We start from the raw sequence: 25,830 nt of genomic DNA, 5'->3' as shown, positions 1-25,830 counted from the left end.
CTAGGGATGCTGTAACAAAGTACCACTGACTAGGTGGCTTAAACAACAGAAATGTATTGTCTCACAGCTCCGGAGCCTGCAGGTCCAAAATCAGGGTGACGGCAGGGTTGTTTCCTTCTGAGGGCTGTGGGGGAAGGCTTTGTTCGAAGGCATTCTCCTTGGCTTGTAGATGGTCATGTTCTCCCTGTGTCTTCATATTGTCTTTCCTCTGTGCATATCTTTCTGTGCTTAAATTTCCTCTTTTTGTAAGGACACCAGTCACGTTGGATTAGGGCCCACCCTAATGACCTCATTTTAATTTGATTATCTTCAAAGACCTTAGTTTTATAAATAAGGTCACATTCCTAGGTACTGGAGGCTAGGACTTGAACATCTTTTGATACGATTCAACCCATAAACAGGTCCTGTGTTTGTCAAGCCAATTTGTAATTGCTAAATACTTAGTTTAATTTTCTTTTAAATTTTATTTATTTATTTATTGGCTGCATTGGGTCTTCGTTGCTGCGTGCGGGCTTTCTCTAGTTGTGGCGAGCGGGGGCTACTCTTCATTGCGGTGCGCAGGCTTCTCATTGCGGTGGCCGCTCTTTGTTTCGGAGCACGGGCTCTAGGTGCGCGGGCTTCAGCAGTTGTGGCTCGCCGGCTCTAGAGCACAGGCTCAGTAGTTGTGGCACATGGGCTTAGTTGCTTCACGGCACGTGGGATCTTCCCAGATGAGGGCCCGAACCTGAGTCCCCTGCATTGGCAGGCAGATTCTTAACCACTCACTGCACCACCAGGGAAGTCCCACTTAGTTTAATTTTAATTTATTACTCATTGTGTCAGTGTCCACGCCCACTATGAGATATTTTAGGGCAATGGGTGCTATGACCATGGGAGTTTAGACAAGGCAATAATAGTTCTGATGGTTAAGGCGAAGCAAATTTATTTGTCTTCTAGATTATATGTAGTACTTCCCCTAAGATTATATGGGCTGCCTTGTTTAGATTTAGTGGGATCCCCAGCTATACATGTAATTTGAGCCCCAGTATTGATTTAAATTCATGAAGGTTTGCCAGTTGGTACATTTCAGCAGATATTTAAGTTAATTCAGAACCTGTGTCATAGTGGCACCAAAGCCCTTTGTGTTCTTATTGTATAAGTTCTTGCAGTAAACTTTGGAGTTCCACTTGGGTTAAATTGTGGACTTTTGTTTCAAATTTAATTTGTTTTTCTCCAGAAAGCTTCAGTATTGTCAGGGTAAGGGGACTCCCCCTGGCGAAGGTTACTTTATAGGCTTTAAGGACGCTGGGCTTACACTGGGCTTGAATTAACCACTTTGCTGTGCCCATGGCTGCCCTGGGTGTTTTCTCTACAGCCTTGGGGATCAGGATCTTTGTTGTGACAGAGGCAGCAGAGTGGTGTAGTGGGAGAGTACTGGACCTACAGCCCAGAGGTGGATGAATGGACACTGTCCTCTGCTGCAGCCTTGCCTTTTCCCAGAGTGCACCCTTCTTCTCCCTCTGCCCCTCTCTCCCTCCTCCCCGCTCCTCTCCACATTCCCTCAGTAGTTTAGATTTCTAGCCAAATAAAGCCCAGGCTTTCGGTTCCCGTCCCTGTCCAGTCACTCGTAGTGAGGATCTTCTGGGTGGTTGCAGGGAAGATTTGGGGTCCTGATGGCCCACCTCTTCTTCCAGGGAATGCCAGTCAACCCCCCCAGGGTCGGGATCCACAGCCAGTCTGGTCATTTTGTCTTTGCCTTGATGAGGATCAAATGGGGCGACATGGGAGCTGTGGCCAAGTCCCCCACACAGACGCTGGTACTCCCTGGTGACAGATCAGTCTGGAGGTGAGCTTCTGAGCTTTACTGAGGATGGAACTGAAGCTAAGAGACAATAAGCAGTGCTTCATTGCTTGTAAAAAGATTGAATTCTGGTAATCAGGTTGCCAATCCTGGACACTTCTTTCACACTTGTGAAAAAAACAAAAATTAACACATCTCTCTTCTTAGTCACAAAACTCAGTAATGATTATTTCATGATTCAAGTTTTAGTGAAAAGATGAACAATTTGTGAAAAACAGAAGTGCCAAAGTTATTTGACCTTTCTCTCACTTGTCTTATCTTTTTAAAAAGATTTATTTACTTCTGCATGACCTTAATTTGTTACAGTGAGAGTGCCTATGATATCTAAAATAGCCACTGTTTGTTTGGTCAGTTGCATTTGCATTGTCATATTAAGGTTTTACCTTCTGCGCCGATGGTCCTTAAACCTGGCGGAATATTAGGAATATCTGGGAACTTAAAAATGCTGGTGCCCAGGCCATGCCCTAGACCAACTGAATCAGAATCTCTGGTGGTAGAACTGAGGCTTGGTATTAAAAATGTGTGTGTATGTGTTTATGTGTGTGTACGTGTGTGTGTGTGTGTGTGTGTGTGTGTGTGTGTCCCTCACCCCCTGCTTCTGATGTATGATAAGGGTTGAGAACCTGATTCCAAGCCTGACTTTTTCTATGACTTAAGCAAATCTGTAGTGCTTAATTTAGAGGTGCTGTGTGGTTTTACATCTGTAATGTATGAAAAGTACACATTACAAAAAAAAACTATATTTAATGCCCAGGAGCTTGTTGGATATATCTGTTGGATATATCTTTTTTTTTTTTTTTTTTTTTCTTTTGGGCTGTGCCTCGCGGCTTGTGGGATCTCAGTTCCCCGACCAGGGACTGAACCTGGGCTCTCGGCAGTAAGAGCACAGAGTCCCAACCACTGGACCGCCAGGGAACTCCCTGGATATTTCTGTAAATGGGAGAGGTACTGTTAACCATAGCTGTTGGAGGAGGTTGAAAGAATGGGACACATGAGGTGTACTGGTGACAGGGGCCTTTTCTTGGGCCTCAGGGGCAGAGGGTTGAGTTAATTACACTTGTCAGTTCCTGGCACACCATTTCCAAATCCATATTTTTAGGTGTTTTCTTTGTAATGTATTTGTTTTTATGCCATTTAAAACATACTGTTGTACAATGTGCATGCATTGTAAGCTTGTGTACATGGAGTGTGTGTGGTTCTTTAGCCCAAGCACTGTATTTTTAAGTTGTGTCCAGGGTCATTAGACTGCTGCGGGTCTCTGTCTTCCATGTCCTCCCAATCCCAGGCCTGTGTGAGAGCTCTGTGGGCATAGCCCCTGGGGGCGACTGGAGGACCTTCCATGTAACTCAGCTGTACTAGATTGCTCTCCAGGTAGGCTGCGGGGTCCACCCTCCCACCAGCTGTATCTGAAGGTTTGTGCCTCCAGCCCTACATTTCTACTGACACTTGGCATTATTTAGTTATTGAACTCATCATTGAGGGCTTATTCCCTGGCATGTGTTGTTCTAGGCATTTGGGATATATCAGAGAGCAAAACCAGATGAAAAAGGAAAAAAAAATTACTGCTTTGGAGCTTATATTTTAGCTTTCTAACAGTTGTGAATTTGGTGAGTGTAAAGTAATACTTCATTATTTTAATTTATATTTTTCTAAATATGAATTTGAGTATCTCTTCATAGCATTAGCTGTTTGGGGTTCCTTCTATTGGATATCTGATATTTTTCTTACAGAATGTAGGAGTTTCTTTTGTCCCTTGTTGGTTTTAGGTATTTTTAGATACTCCTTACTGTTTGTGATATGATATATTCTTTTTCACAGATTTAGATGTACAGTTGATGCTAGCAACATGGGTTTGAACTGTACAGGTCCACATATAAGCAGATTTTTTTTTTCAGTAGTAAATACTGCAGCACTGCATGATCCTTGGTTGTTGGAATTGCTGGACTCGGAAGAACTGCAGATGTGGAGGGCTGACTATAAGTTACATGCGGATTTTCGACTGCACATGTTGTTCAGGGGTCAACTGTATATTTCTAATTACGTCATTCAGTAAGGGCTTTCTAGGCTAGGACACATTTAGTAAGGGCTTTCTAGGCTAGGACACATTTACACCTCAATGTTAATATTAGTTCTCTCTTAACTTACTGTGTAAGGAGTTTCATGACATTTTTTCTTGACTAAAACTTGTCAGTGGCCTAAAGTCGTGGTTCTCAATTTTCTGCTGTATTGCAGTGCTCCTGAATTATATTCCGTCAGTGGTAGTGGCCCTGTGTAGCACTGATTCTCAGTTGGTGGTGGAGTAGGGCAGTGTATAGAGTTGAAAATGATTTTTGAATCATACTCCTATTCCACATCCTCCCTTCCCGTGGACACACAGCAGTTGGGAATCACTGGATAAAAACAATTAATGTTAATATCAAAGACTAAGTTTCTTAGTTGTGAGATGTAGTAGGAAATTGGAATATTTTGGAAGACATGCTTCAAAGAACAATTTGAATATCGATTTTTTAAATTAAAAGGGTCACTGGGCTATTCATTACTTAATAAATCACACTGTTCCTGTTATGTTGATGAGTCATGTTATTTTTTTTTTCCCAACCATCAAATGGTCAGCTAATGATGTGTGTTGTAACTTAACCTTTCCATTTCTGGGAGGGACTGGCAAAGAGATGTTGCATTTTAAAAAGCAATTTATACATGTACATTAAAAAAATTTTTTTTCCAGATGATGGTGTTGGCAAGTGGATGTTACATTTTAAAAAGCAATTTATACACTTACATTTTTAAAAAATTTTCCAGATGATGGTGTTGATACGCAGATTGGAACAAAGAAAGAAGATCTGAATGACAAAGAGAAAAAAGAAGAGGAAGAAACTCCTGCACCTGCATATAGGGCCAAATCAATCCTAGAGAGCTGGGTGTGGGGCAAGCAACCAGGTATTATGATCTTCTGAACTTTTGGTACTTTGGAACGATTGATCCAGCACTCATTTTCTAGATAGAGTAGGTGGACTTTTTTTTGGTCATAGAATTTTAAAAATTAAACTTAAAATTTTTTTATATTGTAATAGACTGTGCATAACATACATTTTACCATTTCAGTCAGTTTTAAGTATGCAGTTCAGTGACATTAAATACATTCACACTGTTGTGCAGTTATGACCACCACCCATTTCCAGAGCCTCTTCATCTTCCCAAACTGAAACTCTGTACTTATTAAATGATAACTCCCCTTTCTTCCCTAGCCCCCTGGAAGCCACTAACTTTCTGTTTTTAGGATTTTTGACTAGTCTAGTTACCTCATATAAGTGGAATCATATTTGTCTTTTTGTATCTGGCTTGTTACTTTATTTAGCATAATGTCTTCAAGATTCATTCATATTGTAGCATGTGTCAGAATGTCCTTCCTCTTTAAGGCTGAATAATATTCCATTGTATGTATAGACCACATTCTGTTCATCCATCTGTGGGTGGGCATTTGAGTTGCTTCCACCTTTTGGCTATTGGGAATAGTGCTGCTAAGACCATAGGTGTACACGAGTTTGAGTCTCTGTTTCAATTCATTGCGTATATACCTAGGAGTAAAATTGCTGGATCGTGTGGTAATTCTGTGTTTAACTTTTTTTCTTCCAGTTTTATTGAGATGTAATTGACATATAGCAGTGTATGGTGTACAGCATAATGGTTTGACTTACATCATGGAATGATTATCACAAGAAGTTTAGTGAGCATCCATCATCTCATGTAGATACAAAATTAAAGAAATAGAAAAAATATGTTTTCCTCATGATGAGAAATCTTAGGGTTTCCTCTTCTAACTTCCATATTAACATATAGCAACGTTAATTAGCTTTATCATGATGTTCATTACATCCCTAGTTCTTACTTATCTTATAACTGGAGGTTTCTGCCTTTTGACCCCCTTCAGCCAATTGCCCCTCCCCCCACCCCCTGCCTCTGGTAACCACAAATCTGATCTCTTTTCCTATGAGTTTGTTTCTTTGTTTTTGAAGTAGAATTGACCTACAACACTGTGTTACTTCCTGTTATACGACATAGTGACTTGGTATTTCTATACATTTCAAAATGATCATCACAATAAGTCTAGTTATGATCTGTTGCCAAAATGTTACCTAATTACTGACTATTTTCCCCACACTGTACATTTCATACCCATAACTCATTTTTTTTTTTTTATTGAAGTATAGTTGATTTACAGTGTTGTGTTAATTTCTGCTGTATGGCAAAGTGATTCAGTTATACATATACATACATTCTTTTAAAAATTCTTTTCCACTATGGTTTATCACAGGATACTGAATATAGTTTCCTGTGCTCTACAGTAGGACTTTGTTGTTTATCCATTCTATATGTAATAGTTTGCATCTGCTAGTCCCAAACTCCCAATCCATCCCTTCCCCACTCCTCCCCCTTGGCAACCACCAGTCTGTTCTCTATGCCTATGAGTCTGTTTCTGTTTTGTAGATAGGTTCATTTGTGTCATATTTTAGCCCTGACTCAATTCGTTTGCAACTGGTTGTTTGTACCTCTTAATCTCCCTCACCTCCCACTTTTCTCCCCACTGGCAACTACCTGTTTGTTCTCTGTATCTTTGACTCTGTTTATGTTTAGTTATGTTTATTTATTTGTTTCGCTTTTTAGATTCCATATGTAAGTGAAATCGTACAGTGTTTGTCTTTCTCTCTCTGACTTATTTCACTTACCGTAATACCCTCTAGGTCCATCCGTGTTGTCGCAAATAGCAAGATTTCATTCCTTTTTATAGTTGAGTAATATTTTGTGTGTGTGTGTGTGTGTGTGTATATCTGTATCTATATTTATCACATCTTCTTTATCCATTCATTTATTGATGGGCACTTAGGTTGCTTTCATATTTTGCCAATTGTAAATAATGCTGCAATGAACATAGAGGAACTTATATCTTTTCTAATTGGTGTTTTTCTTTTCTTTGTATAAATACCCAGAAGTGGAATTGCTGGATCATATGGTAGTTCTATATTTAATTTTTTGAGACATCTCCATATTTTTGTCCATTGTAGCTGCACCAATTTACATTCCCACAAACAGTGCACAAGGCTTCTCTTTTTCTCCACATCCTTGTCAACACTTGTTATTTGTTGCCTTTTTGATAATAGCCAGTCTGACAGGTGTGAGGTGGTATCTATCTCACTGTGGTTTTGATTTGCATTTCCCTGATGATTAGTGATGTTGAGCATCTTTTCATGTGCCTGTTGGCCATTTAAATGTTTTCTTTGGAAAAATATCTGTTCAGATCCTCTGCCCATTTTTTTAATTGGGTTGTTTGTTTTGATGTTGAGTTAAACGAATTCTTTGTATAGTTTGGGTATTAACCCCTTATTAGATATACTGTTTGTAAATGTCTTCTCCTATTCAGGAGGCAGCCTTATCCTTTTGTTGATAGTTTTCTTCACTGTGCAGAAGCTTTTTAGTTTGATGTAGTCCCATTAGTTTACTTTTGCTTTTGTTTCCCTTGCCTGAGGAGACATATCCAGAAAGATATTGCTAGGGCCAATGTCAAAGAGTGTACTGCCTATGTTTTCTTCTAGAAGTTTTATGGTTTCAGGTCTTACGTTTAAGTCTTAAATCCATTTTGAATTTTTTTTGTGCATGGTGTGAGAGAGTAGTCCAGTTTTGCATGTAGTGGTCCAGTTTTCCCAACATCATTTGTTGAAGAGGCTGTCTTTTTTCCGTTGTGTATTTTTACCTCTTTTTAGATTAATTGCCCATATAAATATGGGTTCATTCTGGACTTTCTATTCTTTTCCATTGATCTGTGTGTCTGTTTCTGTGCCAGTACCATACTGTTTTGATTACTGTAACTTTGTAGTATAGCTTAAAATCAGGGAGCATGATACCTCCAACTTTGTTCTTCTTTCTCAAGAATGTTTTAGCTATTCGGGGTTTTTGTGTTTCCGTACAAATTTTAGAATTATTTGTTTTAGTTTTGTGAAAAATGCCATTGGGATTTTGATAGGGATTGCACTGAATCTGTAGATGGGTAGTGTGGTCATTTAAGCAATATTAATTCTCTCAGTATACGAGCACAGTATATCTTTCCATCTGTTTGTGTAGTCTTAGATTTCCTTCATGAGTGTCTTACAGGTTTTTGGCTATGGTTCTTTTACCTCCTTAGATTTATTCCTGGGTATTTTATTCTTTTTGATGCAATTGTAAATGGGACTGTTTTCTTAATTTCTCATTCTGATAGTTCATTGTTCATGAATAGAAATGCAGCAGATTTGTGTTTATTAATTTTGTATCCTAAAACTTTACCAAATTCATTGACAAGTTCTGGTAATTTTTTGGAGTGTCTTTAGGATTTTCCATGTATGCCGTCATGTCACTGCAAACAGTGACAGTTTTACTTACTCTTTTACAGTTTGGATTACTTTTTCTTGTTTGATTGCTGTGGCTAGGACTTCACATACTGTGTTGAAAAAAAAGTTGTGAGAGTAGGCATCCTTGTCTTATTCCTGATCTTAGAGGAAATGTTTTAGCTTTTCACCATTGAGTATGATATTAGCTCTGGGCTTGTCATATATGGCCTTTATTACATTGAGGTATGGTCCCTCTGTACCCACTTTTGGGAGAGTTTTTATGATACATGGATATTGAATTCTGTCAAATGCTTTTTCTGCATCTATTGAAATGATTACATGATTTTTATCCTTCAGTTTGTTAATGTGGTATAACACATTGATTGATTTGTGGATGTTGAACCATCCTCGTATCTCTGGAATAAATTCCAATTAATCATGATGTATGATCCTTTTAATGTGTTGTTGAATTTGGTTTGCTAATATTTTGTTGAAGGTTTTTTGCATCTGTGAACATCAGGGAAGTTGTCCTATAATTTTCTTGCCTGGTGGTTGTCTGGTTTTGGTATCTGGGTAATGCTGGCCTTGTAAAATGAGTTTGGAAGTATTCCCTCATTTTCTATTTTTCTTTGTAAGAGTTTGAGAAGAATCGGTATTAATTCTTCTTTGAAGGTTTTGCATAATTCACCAGTGAAGCCCTCTGGTCCTGGAGTTTTGTTTGTTGGGAGGTTTTTAATTACTGATTCAATCTCCTTACAAGTAATTGGTCTGGTCATACTTTCTATTTCTTTATGATTCAGTCTTGGCAGTTTGTATGTTTCTAGGAATTTATTTCTTCTAAGTTGTCTTCGTCTTTCTGTGGTACCAGCTGTAACATTTCCTCTTTATGATTTTATTTATTTGGGCCCTCTTTATTTCTTGATGATTCTAGCTAACAGTTTGTTAGTTTTGTTTATCTTTTCAAAAAACAACTGTTGGTTTTATTTATCTTTTCTATTGTCTTTGTAGTCTCTTTCATTTGTTCCCACTCTGATCTTCTTGTTATTTCCTTCCTTCTAATAACTTTGGGCTTCATTTGTGTTTTTTTTTTTGGTTTATTTGTTTTTTTTTAAGTTTCTTGAGGTGTTTATTTAGGTTATCTGGTTTCTTGTTTATTTGAGATTTTTCTTGTTTTTTTTGGGGTAGGCATTTATTGTTCTGAACTTCCCTCTTAGAACTGCTTTTGCTACATCCCGTAAGTTTGGGTATGTTGTATTTCCATTTTCGTTTGTCTCAAGGTATTTTTTTTGTTTTTCTTTTGATTTCTTCATTGACCCATTGGTTCAGTAGCATGCTGTTTAATCTCCACATATTTGTGAATTTTCCAGTTTTCGTCTGGTAATTGATTTCCAGTTTCATAACTTTGTGGTTCGGAAAGATGCTTGATGTGATTTCAGTCTAATTAAGTTTATTGTGGCCTAATATGTGATATTCTGGAGAATGTTTCATGTGCACTTGAGAAGAATGTGTATTCTGTTACTTTTGGATGGAATGTTCTGTATATATCTGTTAAGGTCATCAGGTCTAACATGTCATATGAGGCTGATGTTATTTTAATGATTTTTCTGTCTGGATGATTTATCTGTTGATGTAAGGGGTGTATTAAAGTCTTCTACTATTATTGTATTGCTATCAATTTCTCCCTTTAGGTCTGTTAAGATTTGCCTTATATTTAGTTACTCCTAGGTTGGGTGTATAAGTATTTACAAATGTTATATTCTCTTGTTGGACTCACCCCTTTATCATTATGTAATGCCCTTCTTTGTCTCTTATTACACTTTTGTTTTAAAATCTATTTATCTGATGTAAGTATAGGTACCCCAACTTTCTTTTGGTTTTCATTTGCATAGAATATCTTTTTCCATCCCTTCACTTTCAGTCTGTGTGTTGTGTCCTTATGTCTGAAGTGAGTCTCTTGTAGGCAGTATATAGATGAGTTCTTTTTTTTTTTAAAAATCCTTTCAGCCACTCTGTGTCTTTTTATTGGTGAATTTACTCCATTTACATTTGTAGTTATTGATATGTTTGTTTTTATTGCTGTTATGATAATTGTTTTGTTCCTGGCTGTTTTGTAGTTCTTCTCTTCCTTTGGGATTTGATGATTCTCTTTAATGGTATGCCTAGATTCCTTTCTCATTATCTTTTGTGTATCTACTATAGTTTTTTGCTTTGTGGATACCATGAAGCTTACATATAACAGCTTGTATTTATAACATTCTATTTATAAATAAACATACATTTGAACACATTCTAAGCTTTGCATTTTTATCCTCCTCTCCCATGTTTTATGTATTTGATGTCATAATTTGCAACTTCTTATCTTATATATCCTTGTTATAGTTATTTTTACTTCTTTTGTCATTTAACCTTTATACTCAGTTTTTAAGTTATTATTCCACTACCTTTATTATATATTTACTTTTACCAGAGAGATTTATACTTTCAAATGTTTTCTTGTTGCTAATTAGTTCTCTTTCTTTTCAGCTTAAAGAACTCTTTTTATCATTTCTATTAAGGCTAGATTAGTGGTGATGAACTCCTTTAACTTTTGCTTGTCTAGAAAACTCTTTATCTCTCCTTCACTTGCTGCTTGATATGTTTGTTGGGTAAAGAAGTTTTTTTCATTCAGACTTTGAATATATTATGCCACTCTCTTCTGCCTTGCAAAATTTCTGCTGAAAAATCTACTTACAGTCTTACAGGGGTTCCCTTGCATCTAACGAGTTTTTCTCTTGCTGCTTTTAAGACTTTCATCTTGTTTTTAACCTTTGACATTTTAATTATGATGTGTTTTGTTGTGGGTGTCTTTAGTTTTCTGTTGTTTGGAACTCTCTGGACTTCCTGGATCTCAATGTCTGTTTCCTTCCCCAGGTTAGGGAAGTTTTTACCTATATTACATCAAATAAGTTTTCTGTCCCTTTCTCTGCCTCTTCTCCTTCTAGGACCCTGTGAAGTCTGCTTGATACTGTGTCATATATCCCTTAAACTATTTTCACATTTTTTCATTGTTTTTTTCTTTTTGTTGCACTGACTGCGTGAACTACCGTGCCCTGTCTTTGAGTTTACTGAGCTTTTCTGCTGCTTCATGTAATGCGCCATTGAACCCTTCTAGCATGTTTTCAGTTCAGTGCAATTTTGTTTTTCCAGTGTATTTTCTCTCCTTATTCGATTGGGAACTTCTGGCTTCTAATTTAGTGATTCATCTTTATTTTTTTCCATTCTCCTGTTGAGCCCTTTCACCAAACTTTATTTTGGTATTAGGTTTTTTGGTTCCAAAATTTCCATTGGTTCTTTTTCTTCTTTTTAAAATAAATCTCCTTTTTCTTGTCTTAGGTTTTCTATTTTTTCATATGTTTCAAGTGTGTTTGTTTTTGCTCTTTGAAACTTTTTTTTTATTGTGGCTTCTTTAAAATCTTTATGAGAGTATTCTAACGTCTCTGTCATCTTGGTGTTTCCATCTATTGATTGTCTTTTTAAAATTCATTTTGAGATCATCCTGGCTCTTGATGTGATGAGTGACTTTCTGTTGAAACGTGGACATCTTCATGTTATGTTCTGAGACTCTGTTTGATTGGTTTTCTGTGACACCGTTCTGGCACGGCAAGAGTGTGCAATACCTTGTTACTGCCAGGAGGGGATGGGAGTTCTGCTGGCTCCCCTCTTGGTCTCCATGATTTGTTTCTTTGTTACTTTATTTACTCACCTACTTGTTTCAAGGTATCCTACAATAAATGACTGATTGACTAGGCATTAGGAGCTGGGCAGGGCAAGCACCATTAGGACATCAGGAAGGAGAGCAGGCAGATGCTCAAGGACATGAAGGCTCTCTTTGAGCTTCACAGTTGTCTCTGGGCTTTGCAGCCACAAAGAAGAGAGACGTATTATTTCAAAGTAGAAAACATAAGTGATTATTCAGGAAGGTAAAGCTTTTCTTAGGCCTGATTTCTGGAAGAAATTCTGCATGAGGGATGTGTAGACAAACTGTCTTTGGCAGGGCTTGTCTCAGTGAGGTGTCCGGTATGTATGCGGGGCCTCAGGCACCTCTCAGTGCTGGGCCAAAGGTGATTCTGCAAGGATGCCTGTGAAGGGTAGGGATGATACTTCATGTATAAATCTTTCTGCTTCTTCATCTTGAGCCTAGTTTGGAATTTACAGTATTTTTTTAAACATTTATTTTATTAATGTTTTTCTCATATTTTTCTGTTACATTGCTTTTAGTGTTTCTGAAATATATATTTAAAAAAAAATTTTGTTTTCCTTTTTTGGCCATGCCACGCAGCATGTGGGATCTTAGTTCCCAGACCAGGGATCAAACCCTCACCCCTTGCATTGGAAGCATGGAGTCTTAGTCACTAGACCACCAGGGAAGTCCCAAAAGTATTTTCCAAAAAAAAAAAAAAACCACAAAAAAACACAACACAAAAAAAGGTATTTTTTCCATCTAGTTTTCTATAACAATTAGCCATTTTAGCTAGTGGAGCTTTCCAGACTTAGCATCCAACCTCTGGTGTCTGGATGTGCATCTCTGTGCCATAGTTCCTGTGTGTGGAGAGGGAAGCTTTGTCCTGGTGGCCTCCCTAGAGAGTGGTGAGGTGTATCCATCTGATGCCTTCTATGATCTCCTTCTCTCCCATAGGAAAAGCATGTTTAGGTCATGGGTAGCTAAAAAATAAATGTCTTCCATATAGGGGAAGTCAGTAGGTGTGTGACTTTTGTCTCTTGGAATATGAGGCTACCAGGGCGATCACTGTTTTGGCCTCGTAGCTAATAAATATCAGAGATAGAAAAACAAGCACAGGACATCTCCTGCTCTCGTTACCACTGGGTGCTCTATTGGTATAGGGGGTTGGTGGAAGGTAACTTAGTTTACAGTTCAACTTAAGGCAGCTTTATGCTTAATTGTAAGACAAGACTCCTTTTAATTATTTTCATTCACGTAATTTTCTTCTAGGTACCTAAAAAAAAGTCCTTAAGTGTAGGAAATTTCACACATACACAGTAGAGAGAATAGTATAATGAAATACTACTTACCCATAGCACGTTCTGACTAGTTACTTCATCTTTCTCTGAAGTATTCCAGTAAATGTATTACCTCTCATCAGTCATGTATGCTGGGCAATTTATTGAAACAATGTTTTTATTTTGGATTTGGTTTCATAACATGAAAATACTGGATATAGTTTTTCTCTCTGTCTGGGAAATGTGTTGCTGATAAGGATTGACTTCACAATTTTGTGTTAAAAACGTTTATACCATGTTTACAGAGGGGCAGTATAGCGTGGTGGCTAGGAGTGGTCTCCCGTGTGCCATACTCCGCTGGGTGACCTTGGGCAAGCACTCTGTGCCTCGGTTTCCCCCTGCATAGAGTGCATGCACAGTACTGCCTCTTAACGGCGCCTGTGAGGATTACCTAATGTGTAAAGTGCTTAAAACCGTTTGTGGCACATATTAAGCACTCAGCTATTACCTATTATTGTTACCCATTTTATAACGTTACAACAAACTGTGCCCATGATATTCAGAGGTTGGGTGTTCTATCTTGTTTTCTAGAGGTGAATGAACTGAAGGAGTGTCTTTCTGTGCTGGTTAGAGAGCAACAAGCTCTGGCCACCCAGTCAGCCACCACCACCCTTTCAGCCCTGAGGCTCAAGCAGAGACTCGTCGTCTTGGAACGATACTTCATTGCCTTGAATAGAACTGTTTTTCAGGAGAATATCAAAGTTAAGTGGAAAAGCAGCAGCGTTTCCTTGCCTCCTGTGGACAAAAAAAGGTAATAAGAAAGAATCCTGATACCAGCTAAATATAAAACTCAGGCTGTTTTGTTTAAGAAAGTTTAATTAAGGCTTTCAATATAGTCTGATTTTGTTTTCTGAAATTTTATTCTTTCTTTCTCTTTTTGTATGTTTCATATAATCTGGAGAATGGCTTTCCCAATTTGCTCATAAAGTAACAGGCTATGCTGTAACCTGTACCATTATTTTAAAGACGCTGTTCTGTCAGTAACTGTAGAAGCCATTTAAAAGTTTAGATCAGCATGTCTAGATTTGAAAATGGGATCTGAACATTATATTCTTTTTGTTTTGGTACCGGATAGGGAATTATCACATTGCAGTAGTGCTTAACTAGTTTAGATGCTTCATTTTTTTTCTTCTTAATGTGATTTACGTATTCTTTTCTAACGAGATGCTTTTATGGATTCACATGCAGTTGTAAGAAATAATGCAGAGAGATTCCTTATACCCTTCAGCCAGTTTCCCTAGTTTTTCACTTGCAAAACTGTAGTACAAAAATCACAATTAGGATATCAACTGATACATTGTACCCATCTTACTCAGATTTCCCATTTTACATGCTTTCAATCCTGTGTGTGTGTGTGTTTGCCTGAGATTTTATCACAGGTGTAGATTTCTGTCAGTGCTGCCACAGGGTACAGGACAAGGACCCTTTTTTATAGCTGCAGCCATTAACCAGTTCTCCATGTTTGTTATGTAACCTTTTGAGGTTGGCTTTTTCACTCAGCATTATTCCTTTGAGACTCTTCCAAGTAGGTGCATGTGTCGTCACTGTTGAGCAGGAGTCCATGTATGGATGTACCATATTGTGTTTAACCACTCAGCCTTTGAAGGATAGCTCAGTTGTTTATAATTTTTGAGTATTTTGAATAAAGCTGCTGTGAATATGTGTGTACAGGTTTTTGTGTGAACTTAAGTTTCATTTCTCTGGAAAAAATGCCTAGAGTGCAATTGCTGGGTCTTACGTTTAGGTTTGTAAGACATTTTCGTACTATTTCCAGAATAGCTGTACCATTTTACATTCTCATCAGCCATGTATGAGTGGTTCTGTTTCTCCATATCCTCGTCAGCATTTGGTGGTGTTGTCACTTATTTATTTTAGCCATTCTGTTAGATGTGTAGTGTTATCTCCTAAATTTTAGTAGATTTCTTTCCCTAATTTCTCAACTTATTTGGATAGTAATGGGTTTTACCTTTTTCGTAGAACTGGCTGTGGGTTGGATAGTTGATTGGCGTAGATGGGGGTGGGTCCAAGCTGTTTCTGTTTCTGTTTTCTTAAATAGCTATAAAATGGAGAGCCACTTGTTGAAGATTTAGCAGTTGTTACACGGTACAGATTTAGGGCTGTTGGGCTCTCTCTCCGTGGGTAGGGTCGCGATTGGCCGAGGGGAGCCCCAGCTTCATGCTTCTCCTGGTACAGCTTTCTTAGAGGGCGCCCTGTGCAGAGTGCTTCTCCCACTTCATCTGAATTCACTTTGCATGTGTGTTTCCTGTTTTAAAGACCACGTGTCTTATTATACATCTGTATCTTGTAAAGTTTATAATTCTCATTCAGTATGAATCTCCTTATTCCTGTCTCCCAGGTACCCAGTCCCCTCGTAGGAGGCAGCTCCTAATTACAGTTTCTGTGTTTCCTCATAGAGCTCCCCAAGCACGTATCCTGCACTGTTCAGGATTCATAGACGTGCGCATACCAGCTGCCTCTGTGGGTCCCCATGTTCCTCACTGCTAATTCGACTTGATATTGTATCTTGGGGAGATCATTCTATATTATTGCCCATTTTAAATAATATTTCTCCCTAATTATGAAAGCAAATTAGAGTAAATTTGGAGAATGAAGTATATAGTAGAAATACGTAACAGTATAAAGTTGAAAATAAAATTGCTTGCTACGTATGAGATTGAGTTTATATTGTACACACATTTTTGTATTCTAGTTTTTTTTTTTTTAAAAACTTAAAAAAGTTTTTTAAAACATTTAAAAATCCTTTTTAAAAGGATGATTTTTATGGTTTGTATAACTTCTTAATACGTGCAAAATGAAACCATGTCTTGTTAAATTACCATGTATAAGTAGTAAAAAGCTTAAAAAGACACGTGAGAATGATAAGCACTAAATTCAGGAGGGGTTACCTGCTGAGGTAGGTGGGGGTGTGGGTGAAGGAGAAGAGCAAGAGTACGGGGCCTGCAGACCTAGCAGTCCCAGAGCCCTGAGCAGGGAGAGAGCCAGAGCAGACCCCAGGCCTGGGGCTGAGTCTTAGGCACTTATTGCCTCGTTCTCTGTGTGCTCCTCACCCCTCACCTGCCTTTTCTTTACTTTGTAAGTTGAATTCCCCTTTTATATTTATCTGTTTATTTTGTTTATCATCTGTCTTCCCCCGACTAATAATATTAGTTCCCTGAGATTATTTCGTGAGTGTTTTTGCAAGTCATTTAAAATTCTTTTAACTGTCTTTTTTTTTTCCCTCAAAGAGAAAACTTTTCCTTTACAAAGGACATTTGATAAAAGTCTTTAAAGCGTGAAACTAAAAGTCATTTGTGATCCTGCTATCTAAAGAAACCCATTGATCACATTTTGGAACAAATCCTTTCGTATTACTTATTTTATTTTAGAATTTGCACATGCCTCTGACTGACCAATTCCCACACCCCCCCATGTATGTTGTCCGCAGTTCCCGGCCCACAGGCAAAGGGGTGGAAGGCCTTGCTAGAGTTGGATCCCGAGCAGCTCTCTCCTTTGCCTTTGCGTTCTTGCGCAGGGCCTGGCGGTCAGGTACGTGTGCCCCGCGTGTTCTGTTTCCTGCCACATCAGGAGATGTGGGTTCTTTCCTCACTTCTGCCACCACGTGCCCCTGGGTTGATCCCATGTGTTTCTAGGCCTCATTTTCCTTGTTTGTAGAATGAGAGGCTTCATAGTCTGTTTGACTTTGCAGGCCTGTGCTTCTAAAAAAAAAGGTGCGTATGCACATACATCCCAGGTGAACCACCGCAGTGCCTCTGTACTGATTTATTTTCTAGGAGAACCAGAAATTAGAATTGCTCACATGAGAGTCATAAAATAAAGAATTGACGTTGGAGCAACTGTTCAATGTTAGTCTCTGAGTTCTGGCGGTATCTCGTTGAGAGGAATGTGAGAGATTGAAAACATGCCAGTGGCATCCTCTCACTCTGGGGGTAGGAGACCCGCCTGGGAGAGTGGGGAGAGCTCTGTCTGTGTGCTGCCCGGGGACGGGCGGCCTCACCTGCCTTGTGTGTGCCCAGGGGAGGACGCGGACCTCTGCAGCGAGCTGTTGCAGGAATCCCTGGACGCCCTGAGAGCCCTGCCCGAGGCCTCGCTCTTTGATGAGAGCACAGTGTCCTCGGTGTGGCTGGAGGTGGTAGAAAGAGCAACCCGGTTCCTCAGGTCCGTCGTGACCGGGTGAGTTCTTCCTCTCCCATTCTACTGTGTGAACGGTTCCAGCATGCTTTGCAGTCTCGTCTCACCTTCTTCTCTTAGAGCTGAGAAATTTAGTAGGTTGGTTCCTGGAGTGTTTCCAGCGTACCCTCAGGCTCATGATTTGAATAATGATACAAGTAGTTTTATGCTACAGCAACTTGGAATATGTCTTCTAATGTAATCATCGTATAGTATCTGAATTAATACTTTTAATAAAAACTTACCTTTACAAGTTAATTGTATGCTTTAGAATCTCTGATTAAATTTGAGTAAGCAAGTCTCAGAAACTTGATTCTAAATATTAAAAATATATTTCTCCATGGGAAAGGGAAGGTACTTAATTTAACATTAACAACATGCTTGTTTTAAGTACGCTGTCTTTAAGGTCTGTTGTTACTTTGTCCCTGCATCCTCTGCTGTCATTTCAGGGATGTTCATGGAACGCCTGGTACCAAGGGGCCAGGAAGTATCCCTCTGCAGGACCAGCACCTGGCCCTGGCCATCCTGTTAGAGCTGGCTGTGCAGAGAGGCACGCTGAGGTGAGGGGTGCCATAGGCTGGGAGTGCTGTAGGGAAATGACTCTGTATCTGAGCAGCTGTTGCGTTTCATTGAACTATTTGTGATTGTAGGAAATGTGTGGTGGTCTGTGATCAAAGAACCATGTCCCAGGACCCCCTGTTTTCAGACCTGGGTACACTTAAGTTTTCTTCATTTCCTTTTTTTGTGTTCAACTTTCTAGTAGTTTAGGAACTGTTCTTTTTTTTCCCTCTGTCTCTTAATTTTCTTTAAATAGTTATTTTTATTCCATTAATTTAAGGTCCTAGAAATTCCCTGTAGAAAGTGCTATTTGAGCTTCTTAACTGGTTTTATGTTTCTCATCCACAGAAGGTGGATGTCTTGTGCTAAAATCTTGGCATTGATTTAGGATTTTACTGCCAAGAGTTGTTTTCAGGGCCTTGTTTTAGTTTCCTTTCAAATCTAAAGTATTTCTTCAGTTTTATTTAGCTGTCTGCTTTTATTTTTTACAGACCATGGCAAAAAATGTTAAAGTTTTTACTAGAGAATAAAGATAATTTCTCTTCCAGCCAAATGTTATCTGCTATCCTGTTGCTGCTTCAATTGTGGGACAGTGGGACACAGGAAACTGACAATGAGCGGTCTGCCCAGGGTACCAGCGCCCCCCTTCTTCCTTTGCTGCAAAGGTTCCAGAGCATCATGTGCAGTAAAGATGCCCCCCATACAGAAGGTGACACTCATGTAGGTATCATCACGAGACTTTGCACTTAAGTAGCTCTCTTCATTTCACTCATCCTAAAGGAGTTAGCCTTTTATAAACAAGACCAGAGCACATATCTGTGGTGGTAGTTGCTTCTGGGGGGAGTGTGGTTTTGGCCATTCAAACAGTGAATCAGGGACTTCCCTGGCGGTCCAGTGGTTAAGACTCCGTGCTTCCACTGCAGGGTGCACGGGTTCGATCCCTGGTCGGGGAATTAAGATCCCGCAAGCTGCGTGGTATGACCAAAAATAAAGAAAAAAAAAGAAGCAAACAGTGAGTCAGGTGTGGGATGGCTATGGCAGGTCATGGGGTGGGTCACAGTTGATACAGCAGAACATCACATGATCACATTCGGATTCTTTGCAGCAACTAAGGAGTGACCAGAGCCAGCTGTGTTTTGTTGACCCTGGGCCCTTTGTGTTCATTTTGGATTGTGTGTATTAGGAGCATGTCTCTTAACATACATCAGCTCGTGCTTTTAGAGAGATCCATCTGCTGCCTTGCTGGCCATGCGGTTTTCTTTCTGCTGCGCTGGAGCCCCTGAGCCCTTTGTGCGTTTAGCGCTTTTGTGTCCCCAGCAGCCAGTCGTGTTGTGGTTAGGCTGTGATGGGGCTAACCGAGTTAGTAGCGGCATGAAGATGGGTAAAAATCCTGATGATATTTCAGAAAGAAAGTATGAGAGTCAGGTGCGTTCTTAGGGCGCCCGCGGTGATCACATGGGGCCGTGGCGCAGGAGCGAGGCTCGGCTGGCCTGGGAGGGAGCGCGCGTCTGGTTCAGAGGAGCTGCTCGGCCCCGACGCCTCACTCTGTCTGCGTTGAGGGCAGTGACTGCGGGTTGGTTTTGACCCTTCCAGGGCCCAGGCAAATCTTCTCTTCCCGCTCTGTCCTCCTCCACGTGCTGTTTATGGACAGCACCTCCATTAGCCAGCAGAAGCTGCGTGGGCGGCATGGAGCCGAGTCCGAAATGCACACTTTCAGAAAAACATTGGAAAAAGAGCGTTGAAAATAGCGACTCACTTTGTTGGCCCTTCCTCAGTGCGGGGCACCGCGCAGAGAATGTCACGTAAGGCATCACTGTGTTTAGTCCCAGGAAGCTGAGGCTGGTGGCAGAGCAGGGCCTGCCCGGCTCCACACCCCTGGGGCTGCGGCTTTTTAGAGGTACAAGTTTGATCTTGCAGGCCTTTTCTGGAAAGACTTAGCTGTTCCGTTATGAACTTTCAGCCTAATTATTCTTTCACTTTGCAGTCTTTAGTGATAATAAGGCTATTCTGGCTTCAGAAGAATTAGAATTATTACTTAATGTGCAAATAAAATTAGGTTTTCTGATGAGCGGGCAGCATTTAGATTAAAGTAAGTGGCTTTCGTTTTCAGTTTTCAAAGCCACGTTGAGGTACAGTGCTTTGTTCCCAGGAAGATTGCTCTGAGTTCTTTCGAGGGTCCTTGGGGTAGTGAACCTGAGGATGGTCGGGCTGTGTCCTTTACCTGTGTGGAGTCGGCACACAGGTGGCGGATGTGCGGGTGTGTGGAGTCGGCACACAGGTGGCGGATGTGCGGGTGTGTGGGCACCACTGTGTGCGGTGCGTGTGTAGACCTCAGCGCGTCAGCAACACTTCTTACTCGATAGCCAGAAAGGGGCAGGGTTACAGATCATGTCTAACTGTGAATACCAAAATACAAAGCGTGGTTAAAGGCTAACTGTGTTACTTAAAGTTTTCCCAGTTTCTGAAGATGTTTCTTTGCTTTTCTTCTCTAGCTTCTGTCTGGCCCTCTGAGCCCCAATGAGAGCTTCCTGAGGTACCTCACTCTTCCGCGAGACAGCGAGCTTGCCATAGACTTACGACAGACTGCGGTTGTTGTCATGGCCCACCTGGACCGCCTGGCCGCCCCCTGTATGCCGCCTCTCTGTAGCTCTCCGACCTCTCATAAGGTCAGTGCGAGAGCATTGTTTATTCTCTGTGTGTATGTTCCTAGGTTCTCATTCTGTACCTGTGTGGAGACTCACCTTCTCTGCTGTTGGGGTGGATTTGGCTTTCAGCTTTTAAACCTATATACGCTTTAAGGCGTCGTTAGCGGACCCAGTGGGCGACGAGCAGGCCGAGGCACATGGCGGTTCAGGACCCATCGCGTGTCCCAGGGTCCAGGTTCAGGGGCACATCCCTGGAGCGCTCTCCTGCCTTCCCACAGCCACATGCCAGGCTGCCTTCCTCAGGAGAAGGGGAGTGACGTGTTTGACACTAAGGTGCAGGCCCACGGAGGACCTCACGCAGACGCACCCGGCCGTCACTACGCTGACCCACTGTGTGGGTGAGAAGGCTGCCGTTTGGAGTGGTACCGAACCTGGCCAAGGTCACGCAGAAGAATCCTGGTTTTGAATCCAGATTTTTCTAATGGTTTTCTTTGTTTGTTTGTTTTGGCAGCATACGTACTTTTATTTATTTATTAAATTAATTTTTATTGGACTCTAGTTGATTTACAATGTTGTGTTAGTTTCTGCTGTACAGCAAAGTGCAGATTTTTCTAACTTTTAATGCTTTTTTTTTTTGGCTGAGCCATGTGGCTTGTGGGATCTTAGTTCCCTGACCAGGGATTGAAGCTGGTCCCCGGCAATGAGAGTGCATAGTCCTATCCACTGGACCGCCAGGGAATTCCTTCTAACTTTTAATGTTTAATACGAGGAGTATTTATTTTGTTTTGCAGTTATTTATGTTTTCCAGATAAGTAATACATTCCTATGGTTCAACAAAAAAAACTAAATGCAGAGACACCCTGTCACTTCCTCTCCCACTGCCTCCTCACCCTCAGTTTCCCACCTTTGCTTCTCACGCTTCTGGTCTCTTATGCATCCTTTCAGTTCTCTCAGTGGTATTGTATTATATCACTTCTGTAGCTTGTTTTTTCACTAAGCCGACTACTGAAGAGCTCTCTGTATAAGTAAACAGAGCTTCTCTCTTTATTTTTAAAAGAAACTTAGTGTTCCACGTGTGGCTGTATCATGATTTTTTAAAATCAGTCTCCTATTGGTGGACACTTGTGTTGCCAGAAGCTCGCTACCCAGGTAATGCTGCAGTGGCCACCCTGTAACTGTGTTCCTCTGTGTGTGTGCACGCATCTGCAGTGGTGACGTACCCGATGTGGTGGACACGTGAGCTGATTATCCCCGAATTGCTCTCACGTGGCTTCATTCCTCTCACCCCCACCAACAGCGGGGACACTTGTCTCCTAGGCTTGTGCTTAGGCCTTCGGGTCCCTGCCTGTAATGGCAAAGTGGTAACCTGATATGGTTTGAGCATTTTAAAATATGTTTCAGGTCTACTTGTACTACTTTTTAATGGGCTCTGTTAAAGTGAAATGCTGTGGAAAAGAAACCTGTTCAGTTACTTCATCTTACCTGCTAACTGAGGCAATATGGGGTATTCTTAGTTATTTTGATGTTGTGAATCAGCTTCTTTCTTTACTTGCTTTATTTTTATCTTACTGTATCTCATTGTTGCTCCTTGCATGAATTATTCTTTCTTTTGTCTAAGAAAGAAATTTTCTTGCTGATATAAAGAAAATGTTTGCTTACTTTGTCATCTGACAGGGATCATTGCAAGAGGTCATAGGATGGGGGTTAATAGGATGGAAATACTATGCCAATGTGATCGGTCCCCTTCAGTGTGAAGGCCTTGCCAACCTGGGGGTCACACAGATCGCCTGTGCAGAGAAGCGCTTCCTGATCCTGTCGAGGAACGGCCGCGTGTACACGCAGGCCTACAACAGCGACACGCTGGTAGGTGCCGGGGCGGGTTGGTGGAGGGGCTCTTTGCTGTGGATGCCGTGCGTCTTGTCTTTCTTCATGTCGGTTGATTTCTGAAGACGTATAAGCACTTGCTCATTGTATATTATGCGTTGTGTTTGCAAATTTTAATCGTGGTCATTACTGTCAAGATTGTGGGGGCAGAATTTCTTAGTTTTTAAGCTCAGGAGCCCCTTCCAGTGCCATTTACTGCCCCCTGTTGTTCCCGTTTGTCAACCGTAACGTCGTTTCACCAGTGCCATTTACTGCCCCCTGTTGTTCCCGTTTGTCAACCGTAACGTCGTTTCACCTTGGGGGCCAGGAAGGTAACAGATGAGGCAGTCGTGGGGTTGGTGGCAGATTGGGCACGTTCCTGTTAGAGGAAGGAGCTCTTCACCTCTAGCTGCAAGTTCCCTGTGCAGGGGTGGCCTAGCCATGCCCCGGAGCACGTGGAGGCCGCCCGCCTGGTGCTGTTCTGTTGGTGCTGGGCAGAGTGACAGGACAGGTGGCCTGGCAACCACCAGAGGCTCATGTTCTTTCAGGTCGAGAGGAGTTTGTCAGCGTAAGCTACACGGTTGAGGCGAGTCATGCTGTCTTCTTTGTCCTTGGACTGCTTCCTAATTTTCTTCCTGCTTTTACCTTTTTAGGCTCCACAGCTGGTCCAGGGTCTTGCCTCCAGAAACATTGTAAAAATTGCTGCCCATTCGGACGGTCACCACTACCTGGCCTTGGCAGCCACCGGAGAGGTGTATTCCTGGGGCTGTGGCGATGGTGGACGTCTAGGCCACGGGGACACGGTGTATGTACAGCCTTTTCCTGGAACTGACACACTCTTCTTTTGTGCTGCTGTAGCCAAAATGGGGTGGAAAAGAAAAGTGTGGTGAGGTGTTTTGCAGCTGCTCAGACAGGTGGGGCTAGGATGGAGAGGGCTGCCGCGGTGGATCAGCGCTCCGGTGACACCGGGCAGTTCTGCCCACAGCACAGGGAGTGACGGCAGCTGGCCTTCGTGTTCCTCTCCCCCGGCTTTTGCTACTCTTTGCTACTCCTGTTTTAGCTACCCACGCTGCACCCTCACCGTGGGGTTTCCTAAACCAAATCCCACACCCTTCTGCCTTCAGTTACAATCTCAACACATCTCTGTCGGATAAGGTCCTCGTTTCCTTGAGCCATACTGTCGTTTTCCCAGCTAATAAAATCAAGAGTTTCCTAATACCTTATTTTGCGGAAGCTTTTGATTATCGTAAGAGACCAAGAAATAAAACAGAATGGTTGTTCTGAATGCAGGCTTGTGAAAAGAAAGAGTTCTGATGGCTGCCTCAGAATCACAGGAGCCCTTTCATATGTTGCTGTTGTGAGTGGAGCCTTAGGCTGAAATTGAAGATGCGGCCCCATTTCAAAGTGGTCAGAGCCATGAGTAGGGAGTGGGCAGCAGCAGTCGAGAGGAGACTGCCCCGTTCTTGCTGGGGTGGAGGTGGACATCCACCAGGAAGGATCCCAAACCGTGAAGAAAGAGTCTCGCATACTGGGTGTTAGCATTCAGCAGACTTGATATTCCAAACTTGACAGTGTTGTAGGGGATTCAGACAAATGTGGTAAAATGATAGTGAAAAAAAGGAATGATAAGTACAGCACTTAGAATTGTTACTCTCAGGTTAGCAGGGGGGCAGGATTAGCATGGAGCACACAGGATTTGAAAGGGTTGAGGTACAGGATGGAGGCATTAGTCTTTTTACTTTTTTTATGTTATATATAATAAGTATGCATAAAATATGTTGTAATAAAATAATACTCAGTTGAAGTTAAGTGCTAGGTTGACTAACTTGTCCATTGCTTGAGGAGTTGAGGGAAGGAAAGGAGACCAGTGCGAAGGGCAGGAGTTGCAGAGAAACTTTGGTCGGGGGGGTTTGAAACTTGAGCTGAATGGAAGAAGGGGGAAGTGGTACCAGAGTAGAGTCATTTGTCCCCCTTCCCGTGTGTGCCCCTGCCTCTGTGTGTGTTTATTTTGCAGAATAGTGGGTCACAAAGTGAGCGAACTGTGTCTTTGGAGAGGCTAGAGTGGGTGTTACCAATCACATCAGACAGTTTTTAGATTATAAGCATCCGGCATTTTGCTAATTTTGAAAGTGAAGAATCAACTAGGGAGACTTCTCCCCAGTTCATCCTTGCTGTTTCCTACTTTTCGTTTGTAAAATATAGATTGCAGTGTGATTAGTAAACCTTGCTCCGTCATTCCTTCTCATTTGTTTAACAAATACGTATAAATTTCAACCATGAGTAACGAGATTTACAAATTCATCAGCTTCCCCTACACAGTCTGGTGAGCTTCACAAATGCATGCCGCTGGGAGCCACCGTAAATGAGACGCGGAGCATTTCCATTACCCACCTCCCAACCCCCCCCTCCCTTTCGTTCTGCCCTTTTGCAGCCAACCCCTGCTCCCCCCTTCCAGCTCCTGGTGACCACTGACCTGCCCTCTGCCACTTGGTCGTATTCTGTCTCTGCTCTGTCAGTGAGCTTCATCTTTCCCTGTTGCTGAGTGCTGTCTGTGGATAGGCGGCCACCATTCAGACCACTGTGGCCACAGCTGCCGTGGACTTGATCACCTGTGTCTTCAACAGACACTGTTGTGATAGTCTGCTGGATGCCATGCTTGGCATTAGGTGCCCACTTAACAAAGAATCATGGAGGTGGTAGGTGTTTGAATTCCGTATTTCTTAATTATTTCATAAGGCACCTGCAAGGTGAAACTGTCTTTCGACGCTCTGATAGTTTATTCCCACGAGTGTCACTAATAGGAAGGTCTCAGAAGGGCATTCACGTTTGTTCCCTTTCTCTCCACAGGCCTCTTGAGGAGCCTAAGGTGATCTCTGCCTTCTCAGGAAAGCAGGCTGGGAAGCATGTGGTGCACATTGCGTGTGGGAGCACGTACAGCGCGGCCATCACTGCCGAGGGCGAGCTGTACACCTGGGGCCGGGGGAACTACGGCCGACTGGGCCACGGTATGTCTGCTCCGAGTCAGCTGGAGCATGCAGCATGAGGCTGCCTCTTCTGAGGGACTTGCAGTAACAGTAGTCCTGTCTTTTTGAAGGCTCCAGTGAAGATGAGGCCATTCCGATGCTGGTGGCTGGGCTCAAAGGGCTGAAGGTCATTGACGTGGCATGTGGGAGTGGTGATGCTCAAACCCTGGCTGTGACGGAGAACGGTATGTGGGGCACCGCTGCCCTGGACAGGCTCTCAGGATGACGAGGGCCGCTCTCCTAGAGGGAATGAGCTTTGGAGTCTTTTTTTTTTTTTTTGGCTGCACCACACGGCT

The 25,830-nt window shown here is 41.7% G+C and overlaps 1 protein-coding gene across 6 annotated transcripts in view; it reads left to right on the top strand.

Annotated features, from left to right (window-relative positions):
* HERC2 (HECT and RLD domain containing E3 ubiquitin protein ligase 2) overlaps positions 1–25,830 on the top strand; it is a 217,936-nt gene that overhangs the window by 26,685 nt on the left and 165,421 nt on the right. For all 6 annotated transcript variants that reach the window (XM_059927751.1, XM_059927750.1, XM_059927749.1 and 3 more), the window contains exons 4-14: positions 4,640–4,777; positions 13,789–14,008; positions 16,703–16,803; positions 17,292–17,448; positions 17,895–18,005; positions 18,552–18,723; positions 20,496–20,669; positions 22,323–22,511; positions 23,165–23,316; positions 25,359–25,516; positions 25,606–25,719. In XM_059927751.1, the coding sequence (XP_059783734.1) occupies positions 4,640–4,777; positions 13,789–14,008; positions 16,703–16,803; positions 17,292–17,448; positions 17,895–18,005; positions 18,552–18,723; positions 20,496–20,669; positions 22,323–22,511; positions 23,165–23,316; positions 25,359–25,516; positions 25,606–25,719 (1,686 nt within the window). The remainder of the gene's footprint in view (positions 1–4,639; positions 4,778–13,788; positions 14,009–16,702; positions 16,804–17,291; positions 17,449–17,894; positions 18,006–18,551; positions 18,724–20,495; positions 20,670–22,322; positions 22,512–23,164; positions 23,317–25,358; positions 25,517–25,605; positions 25,720–25,830) is intronic.

This window comes from Balaenoptera ricei, chromosome 7 (assembly GCF_028023285.1).
Source record: "Balaenoptera ricei isolate mBalRic1 chromosome 7, mBalRic1.hap2, whole genome shotgun sequence".
In the NCBI taxonomy this organism is placed as follows: domain Eukaryota; kingdom Metazoa; phylum Chordata; class Mammalia; order Artiodactyla; family Balaenopteridae; genus Balaenoptera; species Balaenoptera ricei.
The sequence above is the reverse complement of the archived record's forward strand: the minus strand, read 5'-3'. Positions and strand labels throughout refer to the sequence as shown.